The 24,880-nt window shown below is 42.4% G+C and overlaps 1 protein-coding gene across 1 annotated transcript in view; it reads left to right on the top strand.

The window, feature by feature from the left end:
• The first annotated feature begins 737 nt into the window (after positions 1–737).
• Positions 738–24,880, top strand: part of LOC139368681 (5'-nucleotidase domain-containing protein 2-like) — a 32,713-nt gene continuing 8,570 nt past the window's right edge. The window contains exons 1-7 of the mRNA XM_071107872.1: positions 738–1,585; positions 13,028–13,212; positions 13,328–13,402; positions 13,509–13,564; positions 14,562–14,655; positions 19,784–19,912; positions 24,804–24,864. Coding sequence (XP_070963973.1) covers positions 1,219–1,585; positions 13,028–13,212; positions 13,328–13,402; positions 13,509–13,564; positions 14,562–14,655; positions 19,784–19,912; positions 24,804–24,864 — 967 coding nt within the window. The 5' untranslated portion in view covers positions 738–1,218. The remainder of the gene's footprint in view (positions 1,586–13,027; positions 13,213–13,327; positions 13,403–13,508; positions 13,565–14,561; positions 14,656–19,783; positions 19,913–24,803; positions 24,865–24,880) is intronic.

The following is a 24,880-nucleotide window of genomic DNA, read 5'->3' as shown; positions in this document are numbered from 1 at the left end:
TGCTCTTCATCCAACCATAAGACGCTACCGAGGGTAGTACGTACGGCCAAGTACATCACTGGCCCGAGCTTCCTGCTATCTAGGACCTCTATACTAGGCGGTGTCAGAGGAAGGCCCAAAATAACTCCAGCCACCCTAGTCAAAGACTGTTCTCTCTGCTACCGCATGGCTAGCGCTACCGGAGCGCCAAGTCTAGGTCCAAAAGGCTCCTTAACAGCTTCTACCCCCAAGACTGCTGAACAATTAATCAAATTGCTACCCGGACTATTTGCATTGACCAACCCCCGCTACTCACTGTTTACTATTTATGCAGAGTCACTTTACCCCTACCTACATGTACATATTACCTCAATTACCTTGACTAACCTGTACCGCCGCACATTGACTCGGTAATGGTACCCCCTGTATATAGCCTCGTTATTGTTATTTTGTTACTTTTTTTAACTTTAGTAAATAATTTCTTAACTCTTATTTTCTTAAAACTGCATTGTTGTTTAAGGGCTTGTAAGTAAGCATTTCACGGTAAGGTCTAAAACCATCTGTTGTAATCGGTGCATTTGACAAATACAATTTGATTTGATTTACTTGTTCACTTCTCTCATTGACTTCTCAAATCCCTGCTTGGTCTGTTTCGCAAGTGATTATTGATGTCTCACAATGCTGTGCCTCTGGGTTTAGAAACTCTGTGGCAACACTCTATCTTAACTCCTCCTTCACATTTACTGGATTGGTTGAACAGTGCAGAAGAGAACATCCCCCTACCAGAATGTGGGGAATCTAGTTTCAGGGTTTATTTTATGCCTGGGACATGTTCAGCAGGAAGGAACATTTTGGAAAGTTCAGATAGGCATGTTTGTTCAATATAGAATATTTCTACCTGACATACGGAATAACGTAGGCTATCTTGATGTAATTTCTATCGGAAAAATCAAGAACGTTTTTCAAATGAATGTGTCCCTGGCTACTTTGGTGAACTTGTTTACATGCGAATCTGCCCTCTCATTGGCTAGAATATTCCCGCCTGTTCCCGCCTCCTTTGCGGATATTTGTTCTCTTTGTTAGAACGTTGAGACCCGTCTCAGTATATAGATAGCCTCTGTTGATGATATACTGTCATCCTTGTGCATCTGACTCAGTTGCTACTGTATCAACTGTAGCCTACATTTAGGTTTGAATTAGATAACGTTCTGGAGATACTCTGATAAATGCCAGGTAGTAATGTCCTGTCAAAAAATAAGAAAGTTTAGCCATGCGTTATTGCAGAAAAGTAAGACAGCTTCGCTTTGCAGGGGTTTAAAAACATCTGTTGCGTCTTATGGTAACGTGGCATCTAGAGGTCCGACCAACCAAATAGGAAAATGCTGCGAAAATGGTCAAAGTTGTGGATCAAATTCGGGTATCCAGGCTACAGGGTCCACAGCCATCCCAACTTCTCCATCACCCGCAAATCACAGACAAGTCGCAGGCAAGAAATTTAAGGAGGTGTCGCCGACGTTTTCTGAAAGGGCATTCACTACAGCACCCAAGATTGACTCCAAGGTGTACCTTTGGTCAAGGTATAATGAGATGAAACGACTTGTGCACGGTAAGATGTTTTTATGTAATGTTAAAGCTTGCCTAATATATCGAATATTAGCCAGCAGATCTGACCTGCTTGCTTACAGCTGCACTAGGGTTAGACAGCATTACTGTTAATAGCCTATTAAAACACCACTGAGCTTGTGTAAGATAAGGCTCAGAAAATGAGCTTCATTCCAGAGATAAGAAATGTGTTATACTCCGAATTGTCCCGTTATCCCAATTTCCCAACTGTTACACTTCGAAGATTGAACAACTTTTGTTTTGTCCTGAAACCTGTCATTTTTGTCATAATGCTTGGTTGCAGAAGGCGCAGCAGCCATTTTGAAATGGCAGTGTTAGCCCGAACAGCCTGTCAGGGTTGCCAGGTATAGCAAAATGTGTAGCCCAAAGACTACTCAAAACTCAACCACAAGGCTTGAAAACTAGCCCAAATGTTTTTTACTGCAGCAAGAGGGGAGTTGCCATATTTAGCCAATAAACACTTTCTCCATAACGTTATTGAGCGAATTGAGAAGGAATCTCGACTTAACTTCTAAAGACCATAAGAAGCTAAATTAGGGGTTTCCATCAAAATAATTAATATTGGGAGCTAACGTGACTAATAAAATAATTTAAATATATTGCAAGAGAAAAGATAATTCACTCTTTTTAAACTTAAAAAACGAATGTTAAGCTATTTTCTGGCCGTTGTGCCGTTATTATGTGCCAGACGTTAAGACTACAAACCGTTATAAATGGCCTATTTGGGAGATTGACTTGTCTTTTCAATAGGCATAGACTAGGCCTACTGACTAAAACCTGGATTTATGATTGTAATTCAACTTTTCCATGGTTTGGTTAGCTAGATGCAGGTAGCCTATAGCCCCTGATAGGCCTACTTCTAATTTCAAATAGCCTACACAGTAGCCAATATATAAGATTCATAATTTAACAGCTTGCTTAGTTCAAATTGACAGACTAATTTATTCAACATGAATAGCGAGGAGATTTAGTGGTAAGAAGTGTTTCCATTGCCCAATAGCCTGCTGGAATAGGCTACTGAAGATGGGTTCGTAATTTCAATCACTTAATAAAATATTCATAATATGGATATTAACTGATCTGACTGGCTGTTACCTTCAATCTAATGCATTCTAAAAACAGCTGAACGGCAATTGCGATAGAACTATGACCATGATCACAATCGATAACTTCCAATTTCATTAACTAAACTGCCCATTAACAATTGCATAATAACACAAGGCTACAAGAGCAATAAACTGGCAATTTATTAAATGCAATTTATTATAGGCAATTTATTAAATGCGTTTGCCAACTCCAGGTAGGCAACACAAGTGGCACAAATTGATTTGCAATGGCTCCAGTGATATCGTAATTTCAGTATATTTATTTTATAAAATGGTAGACTACAGTAGCCTACATAGGCACAGAAATGAATAGCCAACGGATGCAAATGTATCATTATCCACATTTAATGTCAGTTTGGTTGTGGACTTTTCCCCATAACAGAAGCATAACTGCCATTTCAAATTTCCACTCGCGCAACGCTCAAAACCCAAGAACTGAGCATGCATGAAACCCTTTGCTTAATATGGTTTTCCATGAGCAAAGTCAACATCAGAATGCAGTTTAAACCACCTCCAAGCAAATGTATCTAATGCGCTCTAGAGCGTCTACAGGCATTTCCTGTGCTTTGTCACTGTTATTTATTGATGCGCAATCAGTTATAGCGCGTTAATGTTTTATGGAAAAAGGGTTGGAAATAGCTGTCTCCGTAATGACAATCTAAATAGCCTACCTACAACTGGTAAAAGGTTTTCAGGATGTGCGCATGTGCTCTTCTATCTCCTCTCACTCACTTGACTCAGCTGCCTGCTGCAGCGCTCAGTCTCAATACATACACACTGCTCAGGCCCTACTCACTCACTCACTCACTCACTCACTCACTCACTCACTCACTCACTCACTCACTCACTCACTCACTCAGAAACAGGCTGCCTCACTGCCTGATAGTCTTCAGCAGCAGGTCACAGTGAAATATATATATTTTAAAAAATTGCCATGCAATTTAGAAGTAGCCCAAAACCCGCGGCCAATACATTTTCACCCGCGACATCATTTTGTTAAGTAGCCCAATTTTTCAGGAAAACCGTCGACATGGCAACCCTGGCTCTTGTTGTTCAACGAGATGTGCCATTCCATAATGGTTGCTGTTGCTACTGCTAGTTAGCATGAGGACAAAAACAGTAGTTTACTTAAACGAGCAGTTGTTCATTATTTTTGGTCTAACAGTTGGTATAATGGGACAATTCGGAGCACAACACATTTCTCATCCCTGGATTGAGGTACATTTTCAGAGTCATACCTCGTGCCGGCTTTGTGGTGTCTTAATATACACAGGAATGCTGTCTGACCCTATTGCAGCTGTAAGCAAGAGGGTCGGATCTGGTGGCTAATAAATACGTAAAATCAGGGTTGATTGGAACATCATTTGTTCAAAAGACATCACTGTATCTTTGTACTTCCTGAAGAAGGCCATGCCTCCAAACGTGTCATTAAAAAAAAATTGCTCCGTTGAAAATGTCATACAAATATGAAGTGTCTTGATCCTTCTTGCTTTTTAAAATCCAATTATCCCCTTTTACCAAACATCACCTTCTATTTACAAAGACCTATTGTGCAACCTAGCAGCACTTTCCTTCCTTCTCTTTTCTAGGCTACTTGCCTAAAACATGTATGTTTTTTATCAACTGAATGTGTATTGGTGGGTGGGTTGTTTAGCAACAAAACCGATGCATGTGCAACCTTGGAGCAGAACAGGCGGGGTTTGCGTAGAATCAAAGGATTGTTGCTAACATGTAAACTATACTGAACAAAAATATAAACACAACATGTAAAGTGTTGATTCCATGTTTCATGAGCTAAAATAAAAGATCCCATAAATGTTCCATACGCACATTTGTGCACAAATTTGTTTACATCCTTGTTGGTGAGCATTTTTCCTTTGCCAAGATAATTCATCTGCTTGTCAGGTGTGGCATATCAAGAAGCTAATTGAACAGCATGATCATTACACAGGTGCACCTTGTGCTGAGGACAATAAACGGCCACTCTTAAAATGTGAAGTTGTGTCACAACACAATGCCACAGATGTCTCAAGTTTGAGGGAGCGTGAAATTGGCATGCTGACTGCAGGAATGTCCATCAGAGCTGTTGCTAGAGAATTGAATGTTCATTTCTCTACCAAAATGTTTTTTTAGAGAATTTGGTACTATGTCCAAACGGCCTCACAACTGCAGACCACATGTAACCATGCCAGCCAGGGACCTTCGAATCTGGCTTCTTCACCCGCGGGATGGTCTGGAACAAGCCACCACGACATAAGACATGATACTGTGGGTTTGCACAACCAAAGGATTTATGTACAAACTGTCAGAAACAGTCTGAGGGGAATCTCATCTGCGTGCTAGTCGTCCTCACCCCGATCCTACCCTGACTGCAGTTTGGCATCATAACCGACTTCAGTGGGCAAATGCTCATCTTCGATGGCGACTAGCAAACTGGAGAATTGTGCTCTTCTCGGATGAATCCCGATTTCAACTGTACCAGGCAGATCGCATCGTGTGGGCAAGCGGTTTGCTGATGTCAACATTGTAAACAGAGTGCCCCATGGAGCTGGTGTAACTGAGTCCGGTTTGTAGGCCTCCTTGCTCGCACACGCCTTTTCAGTTCTGCCCACAAATTTTCAATAGGATTGAGGTCGAGGCTTTGTGATGGCCACTCCAATACCTGGACTTTGTTGTCCTTAAGCCATTTTGCCACAACTTTGGAAGTATGCGTGGGGTCATTGTCCATTTGGAAGACCCATTTGCGGACAAGCTGAAAATGTCATACAAATATGAAGTGTCTTGATCCTTCTTGCTTTTTAAAATCCAATTATCCCCTTTTACCAAACATCACCTTCTATTTACAAATACCTATTGTGTAACATAGCAGCACTTTCCTTCCTTCTCTTTTCTAGGCTGCTTGCCTAAAATATGTATGTTTTTTATCAACTGAATGTGTATAGGTGGGTTGATTGTTTAGCAACAAAACCGATGCGTGTGCAACCTTGGAGCAGAACAGGCGGGTTTGTGTAGAATCAAAGGATTGTTGCCAACATGTAAACTATACTGAACAAAAATATAAACACAACATGTAAAGTGTTGGTCCCATGTTTCATGAGCTAAAATAAAAGATTGCATAAATGTTCCATATGCACAAAAAACTTATTTTTCAAACTTTGTGCACAAATTAGTTTACATCCCTGTTAGTGAGCATTTTTCCTTTGCCAAGATAATTAATCTGCTTGACAGATGTGGCATATCAAGAAGCTGATTAAACAGCATGATCAGTACACAGGTGCACCTTGTGCTGGGGACAATGAACAACCACTCTAAAATGCAAAGTTTTGTCACAACACAATGCCACAGATGTCTCAAGTTTTGAGGGAGTGTGAAATTGGCATGCTGGCTGCAGGAATGTCCACAAGAGCGGTTGCCAGAGAATTGAATGTTAATTTATCTACCATAACCACCTCCAATTGTTTTAGATAATTTGGCATTACTCATTTGTCATTTTGACTAGAAATTAGGGCTGCGCGATAAACATAAAGAAATATATAGCCTAGGCTATGCATTGATGGACCAGTTCAAATTTTTACTTTACCTTCTATAACATTATTTTAATTTTTGATTTGTTACATTAAAGTTGATTTCAGTAACTTTTTGGGCAACCCGACCAAATGTACATAGAAATTTGAGTTATAGATCTGTCATCCTCACATAACCTTTTTTGGCAAAACAGATCTTCCAAAGTTGGGGGAGTGGCAATCTTTACCAAGGAACACCTTCAGTACTCGGTTGTCTCCACCAAGTCTGTCCCCAAACAATTTTATTTGCTGGTTTTACGCATTAAACTTTCAAGTAACTCTTTGTTGACTGTGGCTGGGTGTTATCGGCCACCATCAGCACCGGCCTGTACCTAGCCCCTTACACTAAGTCTGAAAGGAGGCCTTTTGCCTTCTGGTAGGCCGTCATTGTAAATAATAATTTGTTCTTAACTGATTTGCCTAGTTAAATAAAGGTTAAATTAAAATAAACAATTGAAAGTAAGTCTAAAAAGCTGTAGATCTGTTCTATGTTTGCTGTTTCTATGCTTCCCATTATTAAGTTTCGTTTTTGCGTCTTTTACTTTTGGTTTTGAACACCACCTTCAAACAGCTGAAAATACAACATTTTTGGTTGTTGCAAATATATTTCACAGCGGTTTACATGCTACAATGATTTTCTACACTCTTAAGTGCTTGTTTTCACAAACTGAAATTAGGCTAACTATTAGAATTTCAGCAACCAAGAAATGGCGGAGCAATTTTTCCATATTGCACCTCTTAAATAATTCATAATTCAGGAATGACCAAATCTAGATTTAACCTAACATGTCTACCACACCACTTGCGTCGCGTGCTTTGCAAAATAATTGTAAACATACGTTATTCAATTATTGCACCCACACTGCTCGCGTGTGCCAACGAGCGTCTGCGTTGCCAAGCGCTAAAATAGAAGTCAGTACTATTTGTGACGCTGAACACAGTGCAAGTCCTGCCTCTCCCATTGGTTTATAGAAGCAGATTATTATTTTCAATGACAGCCTAGGAACAGTGGGTAAACTGCCTTGTTCAGGGGCAGAACTACAGAATTTTTACCTGGCCAGTTCAGGGATTTGATCTGGCAACCTTTCGATTACTAGACCCATGCTCTAACCACTAGGCTACCTGCCGCCAATTGTAAGATGAACTGAGTTCGGTCGGCCGTGGTGTAACTATGAAAGTTAGATGCCAATCGCCATATAAAGTCCAAAGAAGAAAAGGCCTGGAAGGAGGAGAGATGACTAGAAACGATTCAGTTGACCATTTTATGTGTGGATTAATTGTCGGAGTAGAGGACCTGGTGCGTTTCAGGTAAAATAACAAATAACTGTTTATATCCCAGGACAAATTAGCTAGCAACAGCAAGCTAGCTAAATAGGACAAATTAGCTAGCAACTGCAAGCTAGCCAGCTAAATTGCCATAAATGTTTAACCTGTCCCCAAATTAATAGAATTGGTTCAGAGCTTGTTTTGATATTTCAACCTGCGTGTCGTGATTGTGTTTGGTGTGGGGGGACAAAATCAATTTGCGCGCGTCCGGTTTGGGTACGGTGTTAGCCTGCAGCTTTGATATGTGCTGAGAGAAGGACAATGTACCGTCTAACCATGCTCCCAAGTACTTGTATGAGATCTAACCCTCAGAGGTAGTAATCACACCGGCGGGGAGAGGGGCATTCTTCTTACCAAACCATACTACCTTTGTTTTGGAGATGTTTAGAACAAGGTTAAGGGCAGAGAACTTGCTGGACACTAAGAAAGCTTTGTTGTAGAGCTTTTAACAAAATCCGGGGAGGGGCCAGCTGAGTATACGACTGTATCATCTGCATATAAATGGATGAGAGAGCTTCCTACTGCTTGAGCTATGTTGTTGATGTAACTTGATAAGAGCGTGGGGCCTAGGGTCGAGCCTTGGGGTACTCCCTTGGTGACAGGCAGTGGCTAAGACAGCAGATGTTCTGACTTTATACACTGCACTCTTTGAGAGAGGCAGTTAGCAGACCAGGCTAAAGACCCCTCAGAGACACCAATACTCCTTAGCCAGCACACTAGAATGGAATGGTCTACTGTATCAAAAACTTTGGCCAAGTCAATACAAATAGCAGCACAACATTGCTTAGAATCAAGTGCAATGGTGACATTATTTCAGACATTTGAGGTTGCTGTCACGCAACCATAACCTGAGCAGAAACCCGATTGCATACTTGAGAGAATACTATAGACATCAAGAAAGCCAGTCAGTTGATTGTTGACAAGTTTTTCCAACACTTTTGATAAACAGGGCAAAATAGAAATATAACAGTTAGGATCAGCTTTCTCTCCCCCTTTTAAATAGAGCTGCTACCTATGGTAATCCAGAGAGGACATTTGAATAAAACAAATATTCCCTCATTATGTCAATCACAATTAATTTTTGTTCATGATCACGACATAAAATAGTTGTTTTGTCGAAGATCACGAGATAAACTGTATAAATAGGAGTGGGTGTTTTGATGATAGATTGGCCGTATGGCTGAGGCGGCGGAGCCCATGGTGAGTCAGAGCATACATTTTTATTGATTGCTACACTAAAGGATGGTACATTTCATGCCAACAATATGCCTTCATTTGTGTTTGGAGCTCAGGCAGCTGTCTCCCAGGCAGCACTGCCTCCCAGGCTGTGTGCCACCCCCAAGACCAAAGCCAATCACATGCAAGCAACAACACAGCTAATTTGGCTAGTCCTGTGAGGAGCTAGCTAGGTAGTCTTGGTAGTTAGATAGATAGCTTGTTATCTATGCTGGTTGTTCGCGTGCATAACTGATGTTTATAATTGTAAGGGACACTTCATGTTTTATGGATGCTAATTGAATCTGATCAGTCAGGAACCCCCTGTAAATGTAAATATTTTCCATAAAACATGAGCTGTCCCTTTATAATTATACACATATCAGTTATGCAAGCTAACAACCAGAAAATATTTTATCTTTATTTAACTAGGCAAGTCCTCTTAGAGCTACCCCCCTACTTTTTTAAATTTCTGCCTGAAGACATACCCAAATCTACAAATCCACAGAACCAAGGATATGCATATTCTTGGTACCATTTGAAAGAAAACACTCTGAAGTTTGTGTAAATGTGAATTGAATGTAGGAGAATATAACACAATACATCTGGTTTAGATAATACAATGAAAAAAACATACGTTTTTTTATTTTTATTGTTGTATCATCATCTTTAAAATGAACAAGATAAAACAAACATTCAGATAGGATGATGGGACAATTTCGGTGAAAAACATAAGAGGGCAACAGTACTTGTGCAAAGTTTCAGAATGATAACCTCCAAAATGAGTGTGCTACATGACATTTATCATGAAGTCACCCAGGTGTCCCACACAAGTAGCCCAAATGTACCCAAGTGGCCAAATTGGTGAAGTTATACATTGTGAATGGAATAACTATATACAAAATACCAAAATGGTATTCTAACACCCCCCCCCCCCCCCCCCCCCCCCAAAAAAAAAAATGGATAAAAAAAATAATATATATATATATATATATATATATATATACATTTACAAAATAACTCTTTCAATATTTGGAAGACCCTCAGTCCTCTACACAATATTGTGCTGCTGATGCCAGGTGCCATATCACATCCATGCCTGCAGAAATACATTTGAGCAGATGAACACCACTTGTGGCAGGAGGTGGATGAACCAGCTTCAGTGGGGGATGGACACCTTGGCACTGGGGGCTCCCATTTGGAGTCAGTGTCACTGTGAAAGAAAATGTTCAGTTAGAATAGTTTCACATATGAGCCCTGTATCAACAGGTATAATAAACAGATATAGAGTACAGGGAACATAAAGTTGAGTATATTATTATAGACCTGCTAGATCTACTGTCTCATTTATATTATGACATTTCAGCTACATCTACTGTCTCTTATATTATGACAGACCAGCTAGATCTACTGTCTTTATTATATTACAACAGACCAGCTGTATCTACTGTCTCCATTTCACTTTGGCCATTGTTGTGGACCTGCCCTCCCCTCAACAGCCTCAAATAGGCTATTTCATTTCACAAATAATATTTTATATTATTAATTTCAAACAACGGCATTAGCATGAGAAGATCTTACCAGTCCAAAACGATGTCCTCTCCGTTCAAAAAATATTCCTCCATTTGGGAATCGCTAAATGAATCGCCCTCGATCAATTTCTGTACATCTGTATATCTAGACTTAGATTTAGCTTTCCCTGATTTAGTCGCCATACTGATTGATATATAAACAGCTGAATATGCGCTTTACCAAAACAATACTGTGCGCAACATGCGTGGCTCCTTCCAGTATGAATCGTCAATGGCGAATGAACCTCTTTACGCCGGAGTTTACTACATGGGTTGGTCTTCCAACACATAAACATTACATATTGCCGTTTACCTCAGCTCATTGGCTATCTACCCAGCTAGATTTCAAGACAATCAGCGGTCATTGGGTTCAAATACAGTCAATCAACGAAACAGCGGGCAAATCATTGGTGCACAATGATGTCAGTACTTGTCTTCAAATCAGTTTCTTTCAGTCAATACGTCCCGCGAAATGACCCATCAGGTTGGGTTGTGTTACAAACAAACCAGTTGATTGCAATGAAACCAAACATGACGGGAAAAGTCACGTTTTGTGTGTGTATTTACCTCGAATGTGTCGTCGAAAATGGAATGAGACGGAATTCACGACACAAGCGGTTCACAAAATGTTTCGTGTTAGGCTATAAAAATGGATTTTATCAAACAAAAGACCATTCATTGTGTAATAATGAGCATTGGGATTGCAAACAGAGGAAGATCGTCAAAGGTAAACAATTTATTTTATTGCAGTTTGTGATTTTGTTACGCCTGTGCTGGTTGAAATAGTTGTTTTTTATGGGGCTCTATACTCAGATAATCACATCGTATTCTTTCGCAGTAAATCCTTTAAAAAAAATCTGACAACGCAGTTGGATTAGCAAGATTCTAGGCTTTCGATACATGTGAGACACTTGTATTTTCATGAATGTTTAATATGACTATTTATGTAGCGATCACCATATGTTGTCGAATTTCATCCCGCTACCGGGTTCGGTGCGCAGAGAGGTTAAGAACAAATTCTTATTTTCAATGACAGCCTAGGAACAGTGGGTTAATTGCCTTGTTCAGGGGCAGAATGACAGCTTTTTACCTGGCCAGTTCAGGGATTTGATCTGGCAACCTTTCGGTTACTAGACCAACTCTCTAACCACTAGACTACCTGCCGTAACAAGCTAGCTTGATACCTACCAAGACTACCGAGCTAACTAGCTAGCTCACAAGATTAGCCAAATGGGCTGTTTTGTTCCTTGCATGCGATTGGCTGTCAAGACCGGCATGCAGCCTGGGAGATAGACCTCAGAAAAATAATTGTAGACCTCCACAAGTCTGGTTCATCCTTGGGAGCAATTTTCAAATGCCTGAAGGTACCACGTTCATCTGTACAAGCAATAGTACGCAAGTATAAACACCATGTGACAACGCAGCCGTCATACCGCTCAGGAAGGAGATGCGTTCTGTCTCCTAGAGATGAACGTACTTTAAATGCGAAAAGTGCAAATCAATCCCAGAACAACAGCAACGGACCTTGTGAAGATGCTGGAGGAAACGGGGACAAAAGTATCTATATCCACAGTAAAAATGAGTCCTATATCGACATAACCTGAAAGGACACTCAGCAAGGAAGAAGCCACTGCTCCAAAACCACCATAAAAAAAGCAGCCAGACGGCTTTTTAGTTCGTAGTTTTTGGAGAAATGTCCGCTGGTCTGATGAAACACAAATAGAACTGTTTGGTCATAATGACACCATCGTTATGTTTGTAGGAAAAAGGGGGAGGCTTACAAGCCGAAGAACACCATCCCAACCTTGAAGTACGGAGGTGGCAGCATCATGTTGTGGGGGTGCTTTTCTGCAGGAGGGACTGGTGCACTTCACAAAATAGATGGCAGCATGAGGAATGAAAATATGTGGGTATATTGAAGCAACATCTCAAGACATCAGTTAGGTGTTAGGATCTTCCCACTGGACAATGACCCCAAGCATACTTCCAAAGTTGTGGGAAAATGGCTTAAGGACAACAAAGTCAAGGTATTGGAGTGGCCATCACAAAGCCCTGACCTCAATCCTATATAAAATTTGTGGGCAGATCTGAAAAAACATGTGCGAGCAAGGAGGCCTACAAACCTGACTCAGTTACACCACCTCTGTCAGGAGGAATGGGCCAACATTTACCCAACTTATTGTTGGAAGCTTGTGGAAGGCTACCAAAAATGTTTGACCCAAATTAAACAATTTAAAGGCAATGCTACCAAATACTAATTGAGTGTATGTACACTTCTGACCCACTTGGAATGTGATGAAAGAAATAAAAGCTGAAATAAGTCATTCTCTCTACTATTATTCTGACATTTAACATTCTTAAAATAACGTGGTGATCCTAACTGACCTAAGACAGGGAATCGTTACTAAGATTAAATGTCAGGAATTGTAAAAAACTGAGTTTAAATGTATTTGGCTAAGGCTTCTGTAAACTTCCGACTTCAACGGTATATCTTTGGCCATTTTGAACAATAGACCACTTACTGCCCAAAATTGTAAGCACGGGCTCTTTAGATTATCCACACAATGCATTTAAGACAAATCATGAAGCTGGATCATGTTAGATTTTTTTTGTGTGTGTAATGTCTCCCCCTCCTCTTCTGCAGATTTGATTCCTCCAGGTGTATGTAGCTTACTGAACCCCTCCACCATCTATGCCAACAATGAGGTTGACTTGGACGAAGTGGAAATCTATGGCTTTGATTATGACTACACGCTCGCTTTGTACTCCAACACTCTTGATACAATGATCTACAACACAGCTCGAGACTTCCTTGTCAAACACTACAAGGTTAGTTTGATGGAAATGTGATGCTGTTTGCCTCATATCCTCATACAAATGGTCATTGTGCACGTTGTTTATTGTTTGTTTGAATTTAAATTGTTACTTTTAATTTCCCTAACAGTATCCAGAGGGCATTAGCAAGTATGACTATATTCCCAACTTCGCTGCTCGTGGTCTCCACTATGACATTCAGAAGGTAAGTGTTTTTATGGGTGTATAAAAGCTTTTAAACATTCAAAGTTTGAGAGTGAAATTAGAGTGAAATGGTAGTTCAGTCAATAAAATTATATTTTTTCATGCAGGGACTGTTGATGAAAATTGATGCCTTCCATTACATTCAGCTGGGGACTGTATACAGGTGAGACACTTGCTGGGGGAATATAATGAAAACTAAAGGCCTAAACCAAATTTTATTAGTCACATGTGCCAACTATAACAGGTGTAGTAGACCTTATGTGAAATGCTTACTTATGAGTCCTTAAACAACAATGCAGAGTTTTAAAAAAGTAAGTAAGAAAAAATTGCTGAATACATTTAAGGGAAAATAGTAACACAATGAAATAAGAATAACTTTAGGTGTGCGTGCAATTAATTTTAGAATGCTTTGTTTTGAATGATAATGATCCAACTGATGCCGGGCGGGCAGTGAACGTGCTGTTCTCGTTGACACTCCGCTCAATTACAAGGTGTCTATTTTTGCTTTTTATGGCTGGCGCTGCAGTCACACAAAACATTTTGTCCTTATTAAAACATTTTCGAGCTCATTTGAATATGAAGAGTTAGCTAAGGGTTGAGGCTTTACCATACATGCTAAATTAGACCAATTTATGCACTTCTGGAAACATCGCTATCAGCAAAGATGATTAGAGGTATAGACTATGCTGATAGCATACAGTCAATGCAAAAGCCAGAACTGTCATTGGAGGTGTATTTGCCGATTTTGAAAGAGAGGGAGATGAGAATTTACATTTTATTTCAAGGTAAGCTGTTGAAAAGTATAACTTTTTGGAGGGTGCTCAAAAGTGTATATTTATTATTCTCGAAGTTGCTCGCAACAGTAGCTTGCTACTGATGGTATTAACTATGCAGATACTAAACATAACTGACAGAGACTCATTCATTTGAAGTGCCAGAGACCTATCAACCGAGTGCACCACCAGCCAAACTAGAATCAGGACGATGTCCTCACTGTCTATTGATTTTACCCCTCTGCTCGTCCTGTCCTCTCCGCCCTCCCGCTTCTGTTGAGTTTTGTGCACAACGTTTTTTCTAATAACAATACTCTTTGCTATTGGTATGTCATGGATTCAATTCTGTAATAGAGAGACCATAATGAGAGATGTTGATTCCCACAGGGGTCTGAATCCTGTCCCAGATGAGGAGGTTTTGGAGCTCTACGGTGGAACTAACCATGTCCCTCTTGAGGAAGTCAGTGGCTTCTATGGAAAGGTCATTACTTACATTCTTCTACCTTAACCTTTTCACACTTACCAACAAACGAGTGTGATCATTCTAGAGTGGTCCCTGAATGCTTATTTTTAACGTCCAGTTTCGAATGAATCAGCATTTGAGCTGGCCACATTGTTTTTCACAGAAACATTTTGCACAAACACAGTCCGTACAAATTTATGTCCAGAATGTGACCAGTTTATTTTTGGATGCAATGTTCAGACATTCACAGAAGTAGCTACAGCATAACACAATCATCCAAACTGGAAAATGTAGGCTGCATTTTTCTAGCGCTAACTGAGGAAAGATTGACGTAACAGGTCATATTTGTATAACTCTCGGCTGACAGAAACTACATTATGAATTATCTAATAGCAATTCTTATTTAACCAAAGATAATACAAGGAGACAAGATGAGTTTGGTCTGTTTATAGTATGCATGTTGAAGGGGGTGTGTTGTCTACGTTCGTTCACTTCCCTTCATTCACTTCCGGAAGTTTACCTGAAAGATGAGTGAACCATTCCTTCACCTCATTATAACATCTTTGGTCTGACAGACGTTTAGGTGACACCCATAATGCATTGTATAATGTCAACAAACATGGCGCCACACATAGCTGGCAAATAGCATTAGCTCATTATAAACAGTACAACCTTCAAAAAAGTATTTTACACGCATCATAGGTGTCCATTACAATCAATGCAATAATCGGAATGCATTATTTGTCACCGGTACTGTGAATAAAACTGTAAGTACATTATGCCCCATACATAGATACATACATACATATTGTATGTGCCTACAGTAGAAACGACAACACGATATACAGAAAATAAGGAACTTACTTTGATAGGAACGCATGTCCAAAGTTATTATTTGTAAGGAAAACCAACATGTTCCAATTTGTGCAAGACTGCGCAAATGTCTGCATACTTGTTCTGCACAAACATTGGTGAAGTGCGTGGGCTCTCGAAGAGAGAAGTTTGTCTGGCTCAGTAAAGCCTCATACATAAATTGTCTGCAACGCTGAAATGAGCTACTTCTATGTGAATTAATGAGGAGGCGGAACACGGCTCAATTCAAACTGTTGTTAGGAAATACAACTTGTTAGAAAATAATTTGAAATTGACAAGTTGAAACATAGCCTATAGACAATTAGCAGGAAGCACGTGTTAACTGTCCTGTTGCGTAATAATCATATTTTAGAACAGTGAGTGAATTCTGACATCACATGCATAAAACAACTCACACTGGGGTGACCGTTAGAGATATTTGGAACTCGTATGAAAAGGTTAACTGAAAAATAAGGACCGGAGACACTAAAATAGAATATACAGTGTATTCAGAAAGTATTCAGACCCCTTCACATTTTCCACATTTTGTTACATTACAGCCTTATTATAAAATGGATTAAATAGTTTTTTCCCCCTCATCAATTTAACCACAATATCACATAATGACAAAGAATGTTTGCAAATGTATTAAAAATAAAAAATGGAAATATCAAATGTACATACGTATTCAGACCATTTACTCAGTACTTTGTTTAAGCACCCGTGGCAGCGATTACAGCCTTGAGTCTTCTTGGGTTTGACGCTACAAGCTTGGCACACCTGTATTTGGGGAGTTTCTCCCATTCTTCTTTGCAGATCCTCTCAAGCTCTATCAGGTTGGATGGGGAGCGGCGCTGCACAGCTATTTTCAGGTCTCCCCAGAGATGTTTAATTGGGTTCAAGTCTGGGCTCTGGCTGAGCCACTCAAGGACATTCAGAGACTTGTCCCGAAGCCACTCCAGCGTTGTCTTGGCTGTGTGCTTAGGGTCGGTGCCCTGTTGGAAGGTGAATCTTTGCCCCAGTCTGAGGTCTTGAGCACTCTGGAGTAGGTTTTCATCAAGGATCTCTCTGTACTTTGCTCCGTTCATCTTTCCCTCGATCCTGACTAGTCTCCCAGTCCCTGCCGCTGAAAAACATCCCCACAGCATGATGCAGCCACCATCATGCTTCACCGTAGGGATGGTGCCAGGTTTTCTCCAGACGTGAGGCTGGGCATTCAGGCCAAAGAGTTCAATCTTGGTTTCATCAGACCAGAGAATCTTGTTTCTCATGGTTTGAGAGTCTTACGGTGGTGAACTAGAGAGTCTTAAGGTGGTAAACTTTTGGTAAACTAGAAGCGGGCTGTCATGTGCCTTTTACTGAGGAGTGGCTTCCGTCTTGCCACTCTACCATAAAGGCCTGATTGTTGGAGTGCTGCAGAGATGGTTGTCCTTCTGGAAGGTTCTCCCATCTCCACAGAGGAACTCTTGAGCTCTGTCAGAGTGACCATCTGATTCTTGGTCACCTTCCTGACCAAGGCCCTTCTCCCCTGATTGCTCAGTTTGGCAGAGCGGCCATCATTTAAGAATGATGGAGGCCAATGTGTTCTTGGGGACCTTCAATGCTGCAGAAATGTTTTGGTACCCTTCCCCGGATCTGTGCGTCAACACAATCCTGTCTCGGAGCTCTACGGACCTCATGGCTTGGTTTTTGCACTGACATGCACTGTCAACTGTGGGACTTATTATAGACAGATGTTTGCCTTTCCAAATCATGTCCAATCAATTGAATTTACCACAGGTGGACTCCAATCAAGTTGAAGAAACATCTCAAGGGTGATCAATGGAAACAGGATGCACCTGAGTTCAATTTCAAGTCTCATTGCAAATGGTCTAAATATTTATGTAAATAAGGTATTTTTGTTGTTCATTTTGCAAACATTTATACACTGCTCAAAAAAATAAAGGGAACGCTTAAACAACACAATGTAACTCCAAGTCAATCACACTTCTGTGAAATCAAACTGTCCGCTTAGGAAGCAACACTGATTGACAATAAATTTCACATGCTGTTGTGCAAATGGAATAGACAACAGGTGGAAATTATAGGCAATTAGCAAGACACCCCCAATAAAGGAGTGGTTCTGAAGGTGGTGACTACAGACCACTTCTCAGTTCCTATGCTTCCTGGCTGATGTTTTGGTCACTTTTGAATGCTGGCGGTGCTTTCACTCTAGTGGTAGCATGAGACGGAGTCTACAACCCACACAAGTGGCTCAGGTAGTGCAGCTCATCCAGGATGGCACATCAATGCAAGCTGTGGCAAGAAGGTTTGCTGTGTCTGTCAGCGTAGTGTCCAGAGCATGGAGGCGCTACCAGGACACTGGCCAGTACATCAGGAGACGTGGAGCAGCAGGACCGCTACCTCCGCCTTTGTGCAAGGAGGAGCAGGAAGAGCACTGCCAGAGCCCTGCAAAATGACCTCCAGCAGGCCACAAATGTGCATATGTCTGCTCAAACGGTCAGAAACAGACTCCATGAGGATGGTATGAGGGCCCGACGTCCACAGATGGGGGTTGTGCTTACAGCCAAACACCGTGCAGGACGTTTGGCATTTGCCAGAGAACACCAAGATTGGCAAATTCGCCACTGGCGCCCTGTGCTCTTCACAGATTAAAGCAGGTTCACACTGAGCACATGTGACAGACGTGACAGTCTGGAGACGCCGTGGAGAACGTTCTGCTGCCTGCAACATCCTCCAGCATGACCGGTTTGGCGGTGGGTCAGTCATGGTGTGGGGTGGCATTTATTTGGGGGGCCGCACAGCCCTCCATGTGCTCGCCAGAGGTAGCCTGACTGCCATTAGGTACCGAGATGAGATCCTCAGACCCCTTGTGAGACCATATGCTGTTGCGGTTGGCCCTGGGTTCCTCCTAATGCTAGACCTCATGTGGCTGGAGTGTGTCAGCAGTTCCTGCAAGCGGAAGGCATTGATGCTATGGACTGGCCCACCCATTCCCCAGACCTGAATCCAATTGAGCACATCTGGGACATCATGTCTCGCTGCACCACAGACTGTCCAGGACTTGGCGGATGCTTTAGTCCAGGTCTGGGATGAGATCCCTCAGAAGACCATCCGCCACCTCATCAGGAGCATGCCCAGGCGTTGTAGGGAGGTCATACAGGCACGTGGAGGCCACACACACTACTGAACCTCATTTTGACTTGTTTTTAGGACATCAAAGTTGGATCAGCCTGTAGTGTGGTTTTCCACTTTAATTTTGAGTGTGACTCCAAATCCAGACCTCCATGAGTACATTTGATTTCCATTGATCATTTTTGGAGAAAAAAGAAAGAAAAATAATAAAAAATATATATATATTTCATTCATTCAGATCTAGGATGTGTTATTTTAGTGTTCCCTTTATTTTTTTGAGCAGTGTATAAAGCAGTTTTGCTTTGTCATTATGGGGTATTGTGTGTAGATTGAAGATGGAAAACGTCATTTTTTTTTTCTTTTTTCTTTTCTTTTTTTTGAATTTTACCCCTTTTTCTCCCCAATTTCGTGGTATCCAATTGTTGTAGTAGCTACTATCTTGTCTCATCGCTACAACTCCAGGACGGGCTCGGGAGAGACGAAGGTTGAAAGTCATGCGTCCTCCGATACACAACCAACCAAGCCGCTGCTTCTTTAACACAGCGCACATCCAACCCGGAAGCCAGCCGCACCAATGCGCCGGAGGAAACACCGTGCACCTGGCCACCTTGGCTAGCGTACACTGCGCCCAGCCCGCCACAGGAGTCGCTGGTGCGCGATGAGACAAGGACACCCCTACCGACCAAGCCCTCCCTAACCCGGGCGACGCTAGGCCAATTGTGCGTCGCCCCACGGACCTCCCGGTCGCGGCCGGTTACGACAGAGCCTGGGCGCGAACCCAGGACTCTGATGGCACAGCTGGCGCTGCGTACAGCGCCCTTAACCACTGCGCCACCCGGGAGGCTGAAAAACGTCAATTTAATAAATTTTAGAATACGGTTGTGATGTAACTAAATGTGAAAAAAGTCAAAGGTTCTGAATACTTTCTGAACGCACGGTATGTTTGAAAATCTGTGGAATTTGCTGCAATTGTTGCTAAATTTCCATTCTTTAAAGATAAAATAATGGTTAAAAGCCTGCGTAAAATACTTGCATTAATGATCAGTTCCCGATGGAAATTGCTCTCTAAAATGTATATCCAATATCTGCAAAAAAATCATTTATTTTTGCTGAGGCTCAGCTTTGTCTTCTATCCTGTTGAGCTAACGTTATCTTACAGGGTCCTGTGATGAAGCAGTTCATGGATGTTTTCTCCATCCCAGAGATGACTCTCCTGGCTGCTGCCAATGACTACTTCAACTCCAATGACATTGAATATGACCCTGGTCATCTCTACAAAGACGTTTCAGTGAGTGCATTCGGCAACAAAACATACCCACATTCTGACAAACTTGAATCCACAGATAATACTGTATTTTAATTGAGACAGTCAAACTGAAAATAACTGGTTCTGGAAATAGAGGCTTTTAACAAAAAATGCTTTTTGACTTAAATAATGTAACTAACTTAGTTGATTGCTGCATCCTAGCTCATAAGTAGTTGCACCAAAGTCAATATCTGTGAATGGTCCTTTTGTCTACCAGTGTGCAAGGCAGTTGGGAATGTGATTTTAACGTTGTTTGTTATGCTGTGCCGGTCGGTCAGTGAGCCAAAAGCTCTTTCATTCCCCCTTAATGAAAAAGATGCATACTATTTGATCTTCTCATTCCGTTTAACGGGCAGCTGAACTCAAAAACAAACTTCTCTGGTTGAAAATGGCCATTATTGCATCAATATTAGTCTAGTGTATATAGCACAATTTTGGTCATTAAGTCACTATCTTCTAAAACTGACATTTGCGAAATTTAGGGAAGCTGTTACGGCACCGAAGCACTTTGCCACTCGCCAGTGACTTGATAAGATGATTTGGAGTGTTGGGCCAGTAACCAAAATGTCGCTGGGTCAAATCCCAGAGCCAATTAGGTAAATCTGTCTGTGCCCTTGAGCAAGGGCCCTACGTGGGTGCGTGCTCAGCCCCCTCCTATACACCCTGTTCAGCCATAACTGCGTGATCATGCATGCCTCAAACTCAAGCATCAAGTTTGCAGACGACACAACAGTAGTGGGCTTGATTACCAACAACGACGAGACAGCCTACAGGGAGGAGGAGAGGGCACTCGGGAGTGTGGTGTCAGGAAAACAACCTCTCACGCAACGTCAACAAAACAAGGGAGATGATCATGGACTTCAGGAAACAGTAGAGGGAGCATCCCCCCTATCCACATCGACAGAACAGCAGTGGAGAAGGTGGAAAGTTTTAAGTTACTCATTGTACAAATAACGAACAAACTGAAATGGTCCACCCACACAGACAGTGTGGTGAAGAAGGCGCAACAGCGTCTCAGGAGGCTGAAGAAATGTGGCTTGACACCTAAAACCCACACAAACTTTTACAGATGCACAATTGAGAGCATCCTGTCGGCATCACCGAGGGCAAACTACCTGCCCTCCAGGACACCTATAGAACCCAATGCCACAGGAAGGCAAAAAAGATCATCAAGGACAACAACCAACCGAGCCATTGCTTGTTCACCCCGCTACCATCCAGAAGGTGAGGTCAGTACAGGTGGATCAAAGCAAGGACCGAGAGATTGAAAAACAGCTTCTATTTCAAGGCCAACAGCAATCACTAACTCAGAGAGGCTGCTGCCTACATTGAGACCCAATCACTGGCCACTTTAATAAATGGATCACTACTCACTTTAAACAATGCCACCTTAATAATGTTTACATACCTTACATTACTCATATCACATGTATATCCTGTATTTTATACCATCTCTTGCATCTTGACCTATGCCGCTCGATCATTGCTAATCCATATATTTCTATGTATATATTCTTATTGAATCTCTTTACTTAGATTTGTGTGTGTTAGGTAGTTGTGGAATTATTAGATTACTTGTTAGATATTACTGCACTGTCGGAGCTAGAAGCACAAGCATTTCGCTATACTCGCAATAACATCTGCTGACCATGTGTATGTGACCAATATAATTTGATTTGAGGCACTTAACCCTATTTGCTCCTGTAAGTTGCTCTGGATAAGAGTGTCTGCTAAATGACAAAACTGTACATTTACATTTGACACCATAGCACTCACTTCTGTCATCATGAAGAGCTTTGAGAGGCTAGTAAAGGATCATATCACCTCCACTTTACCTGACACCCTAGACCCACTTCAATTTGCATACCGCCCCAATAGATCCACAGACGATGCAATCGCCATCGCACTGCACACTGCCCGATCCCATCTGGACAAGTGGAATACCTATGTAAGAATGCTGTTCATTGAGTACAGCTCAGCCTTCAACACCATATTACCTCCAAGCTCAGCATTAAGCTCAGGGCCCTGGGTCTGAACATTGCCCTGTACAACTGGGTCCTGGACTTCCTGACGGGCCGCCCCCAGGTGGTGAAGGTAGGAAACAACACCTCCACTCCGCTGATCCTCAACACGGGCCCCACGTGGGTGCGTGCTCAGCCCCTTCCTGTACTCCCTGTTCACCCATGACTGCGTGGCCATGCACGCCTCCAATTCATTCATCAAGTTTGCAGATGACAGGCCTGATTACCAGCAATGATGAGACAGCCTACAGAGAGAAGGTGAGGGCCCTGGCGGAGGGGTGACAGGAAAATAACCACTCCCTAAATGTCAACAAAACGAAGGAGCTGATCGTGGACTTCAGTAAACAGCAGAGGGAGCACACCCCTATCCACATCGTCAGGACCGCTTTGGAGAAGGTGAAAAGCTTCAAGTTCCTTGGCCTCCACATCACTGACAAACTGAAATGGTCCACCCTCAGAGACAGTGGCTCAAGAAAATCAGCTTGGCCCCTCACAAACTTTTACAGATGCAATATTGAGAGCATCCTGTTGGGCTGTATCACCGCTTGGTACAGCAACTGCATTGCACGCAACAGCAGGGCTCTCCAGAGAGTGGTGCGGTCTGCCCAACGCATCACCGGGGGCACAGAACCTGCTCTCTAGGACACCGACAGCACCCAATGTCACAGGAAGGTCAAAACGATCATCAAGGACGACAATCATCCGAGCTATAGGCTGTTCACCCCACTGAAGGGGAGGTCAGTACAGTTGCATCAAAGATGAGACCAATAATCTGTTTTTCAGTCTCTATCTCACAGCCATCAGACTATTAAATAGCCACACTTCTGCCCTATGTACATAGACATGGGATTACTGGTCACTTTAATAATGGAACACTGGACACTTGAATAATGTTTACATACTGTATTTTACTGTATTCTAGTCAATGCAACTCTGACATTGCTCGTCCTAATATTTAGATATTTCTTAATTCCATTCCTTTACTTTGAGATTTGTATGTATTGTTAGATAATACTGCACTGTTGGAGCTAGGAACACATCTATTTCGTTACACCAGCAATAACATCTGCTAAATATATGTATGTGACCAATAAAATGTGATTTGATTTGATTTAGCTAATGTAGCATGCCTAATCAATGTGCCTGCTAGCTACTAGCTAGCTTTATTGACAAACACAGAGATTAAATTTTGCTACCTACTGAGTTCTCAAATCAGTCCAGAGGGCAACGGCAGCTGACTCGATGCAGTCTGCAGTGCACTAATAGTTTTCATGCAAATTATTTTACTTACAATACTGCACCAAACATCATAGCTAGATGTAAAATTGTGCGATTAAGACCACACAAAAAAACGTACAAATTAATGACTGTCACGTGTGCTCCCTCTCCGGCCTCTAGGTCACCAGGCTGCTCATTATGGCGCACACCTGTCACCATCGTTACGCGCATTATGACACTCACCTGGACTCCATCACCTCTTTGATTACCTGCCCTATATATGTCACTCCCTTTGGTTCCTTCCCCAGGGGTCATTGTTTCTGTCATGCCTGTGTTGTTCTTAGTTTGTATTATGGTTGGTTTATTTATTTATTAAAACACTCACTCCCTGAACTTGCTTCCCGACACTCAGCCCACATCGTTACAGAATCACATCTCACCTACGGGAAGCATCGGGGAGTGTTTTTCTTTTTTGTGTCAGGTGGAATGACGTTGGATCCGGGAGCCGCTACAGGCTTTCATGCCTCAGCCAGATCGCCAGGCTTCCTTGCCTCCGCCGGCTCGTCAGGCTCTCACGCCTAAACCGAATTGCCAGCCTCTCACCCCTCAACCGGATCGCCAGCCTCTCACCCCTCAACCGGATCGCCAGCCTCTCGCCCCTCAACCGGATCGCCAGCCTCTCGCCCCTCAACCGGATCGCCAGCCTCTCGCCCCTCAACCGGATCGCCAGCCTCTCGCCCCTCAACCGGATCGCCAGCCTCTCGCCCCTCAACCGGATCGCCAGCCTCTCACGCCTCAACCGGATCGCCAGCCTCTCACGCCTCAACCGGATCGCCAGCCTCTCACGCCTCAACCGGATCGCCAGCCTCTCACGCCTCAACCGGATCGCCAGCCTCTCACCCCTCAACCGGATCGCCAGCCTCTCACCCCTCAACCGGATCGCCAGCCTCTCACCCCTCAACCGGATCGCCAGGCTCTCACGCCTCAGCCGGTTTGTCAGGTTTCTGCGCCTTGGCGGAGGCGACCAGTCCGCTCCTGATCCCCGGGATCGTCCCTGTGGTTGGCGTCCTGCGGCTGGAGCCAAACGCAACAGGAAGGGGGTACTGTCAAGTATGCTCGCTCTCCGGCGTCTAGGTCACCAGGCTGCTTGTTATGGCGCACACCTGTCACCATCGTTACGCGCATTATGGCATTCACCTGGATTCCATCACCTCCTTGATTACCTGCCCTATATATATGTCACCCCCTTTGTTTCCTTTTTTGTGGTTTGGTTGAGAAGGCTAATGCAAGCAAGCCTTGTTATGTAAAATTGTTATGTAAAATGTCTGATTGGTTCTGAACAAACTGTACTTCCCAGTTACAGAAGTACAGTAAGTGAGTGGCAAGATTCCAGGGATGCTAGCTGTTTATAGCAAACTATGCAACATTCAATGAATGTTCTCTCCCAAGAGAGAGAGAACCATGTTGAAAAAACATGTCTGGTTAAATTTCCTTTTAGATAGGCGTAGAAAGCCATCAAAAGTGTAAATACAGAAGTCGAGTCAAGAATGTATTTAAACCTTGAGCAAGTATATAAGCATACTCAGGGAAAACAGTTAGCTCAACTGCTTATCCACTGTGTTTATTTTCCTAAGGATGCCATTGGAATGGTGCATATCAAAGGCTACATGTACAAGTGGATAATGCAAGACTTGGGTGAGATACTATTATT

Source organism: Oncorhynchus clarkii, chromosome 16, assembly GCF_045791955.1.
Source record: "Oncorhynchus clarkii lewisi isolate Uvic-CL-2024 chromosome 16, UVic_Ocla_1.0, whole genome shotgun sequence".
NCBI lineage: Eukaryota > Metazoa > Chordata > Actinopteri > Salmoniformes > Salmonidae > Oncorhynchus > Oncorhynchus clarkii.
This window is presented reverse-complemented; position numbering and strand designations above follow the sequence as displayed.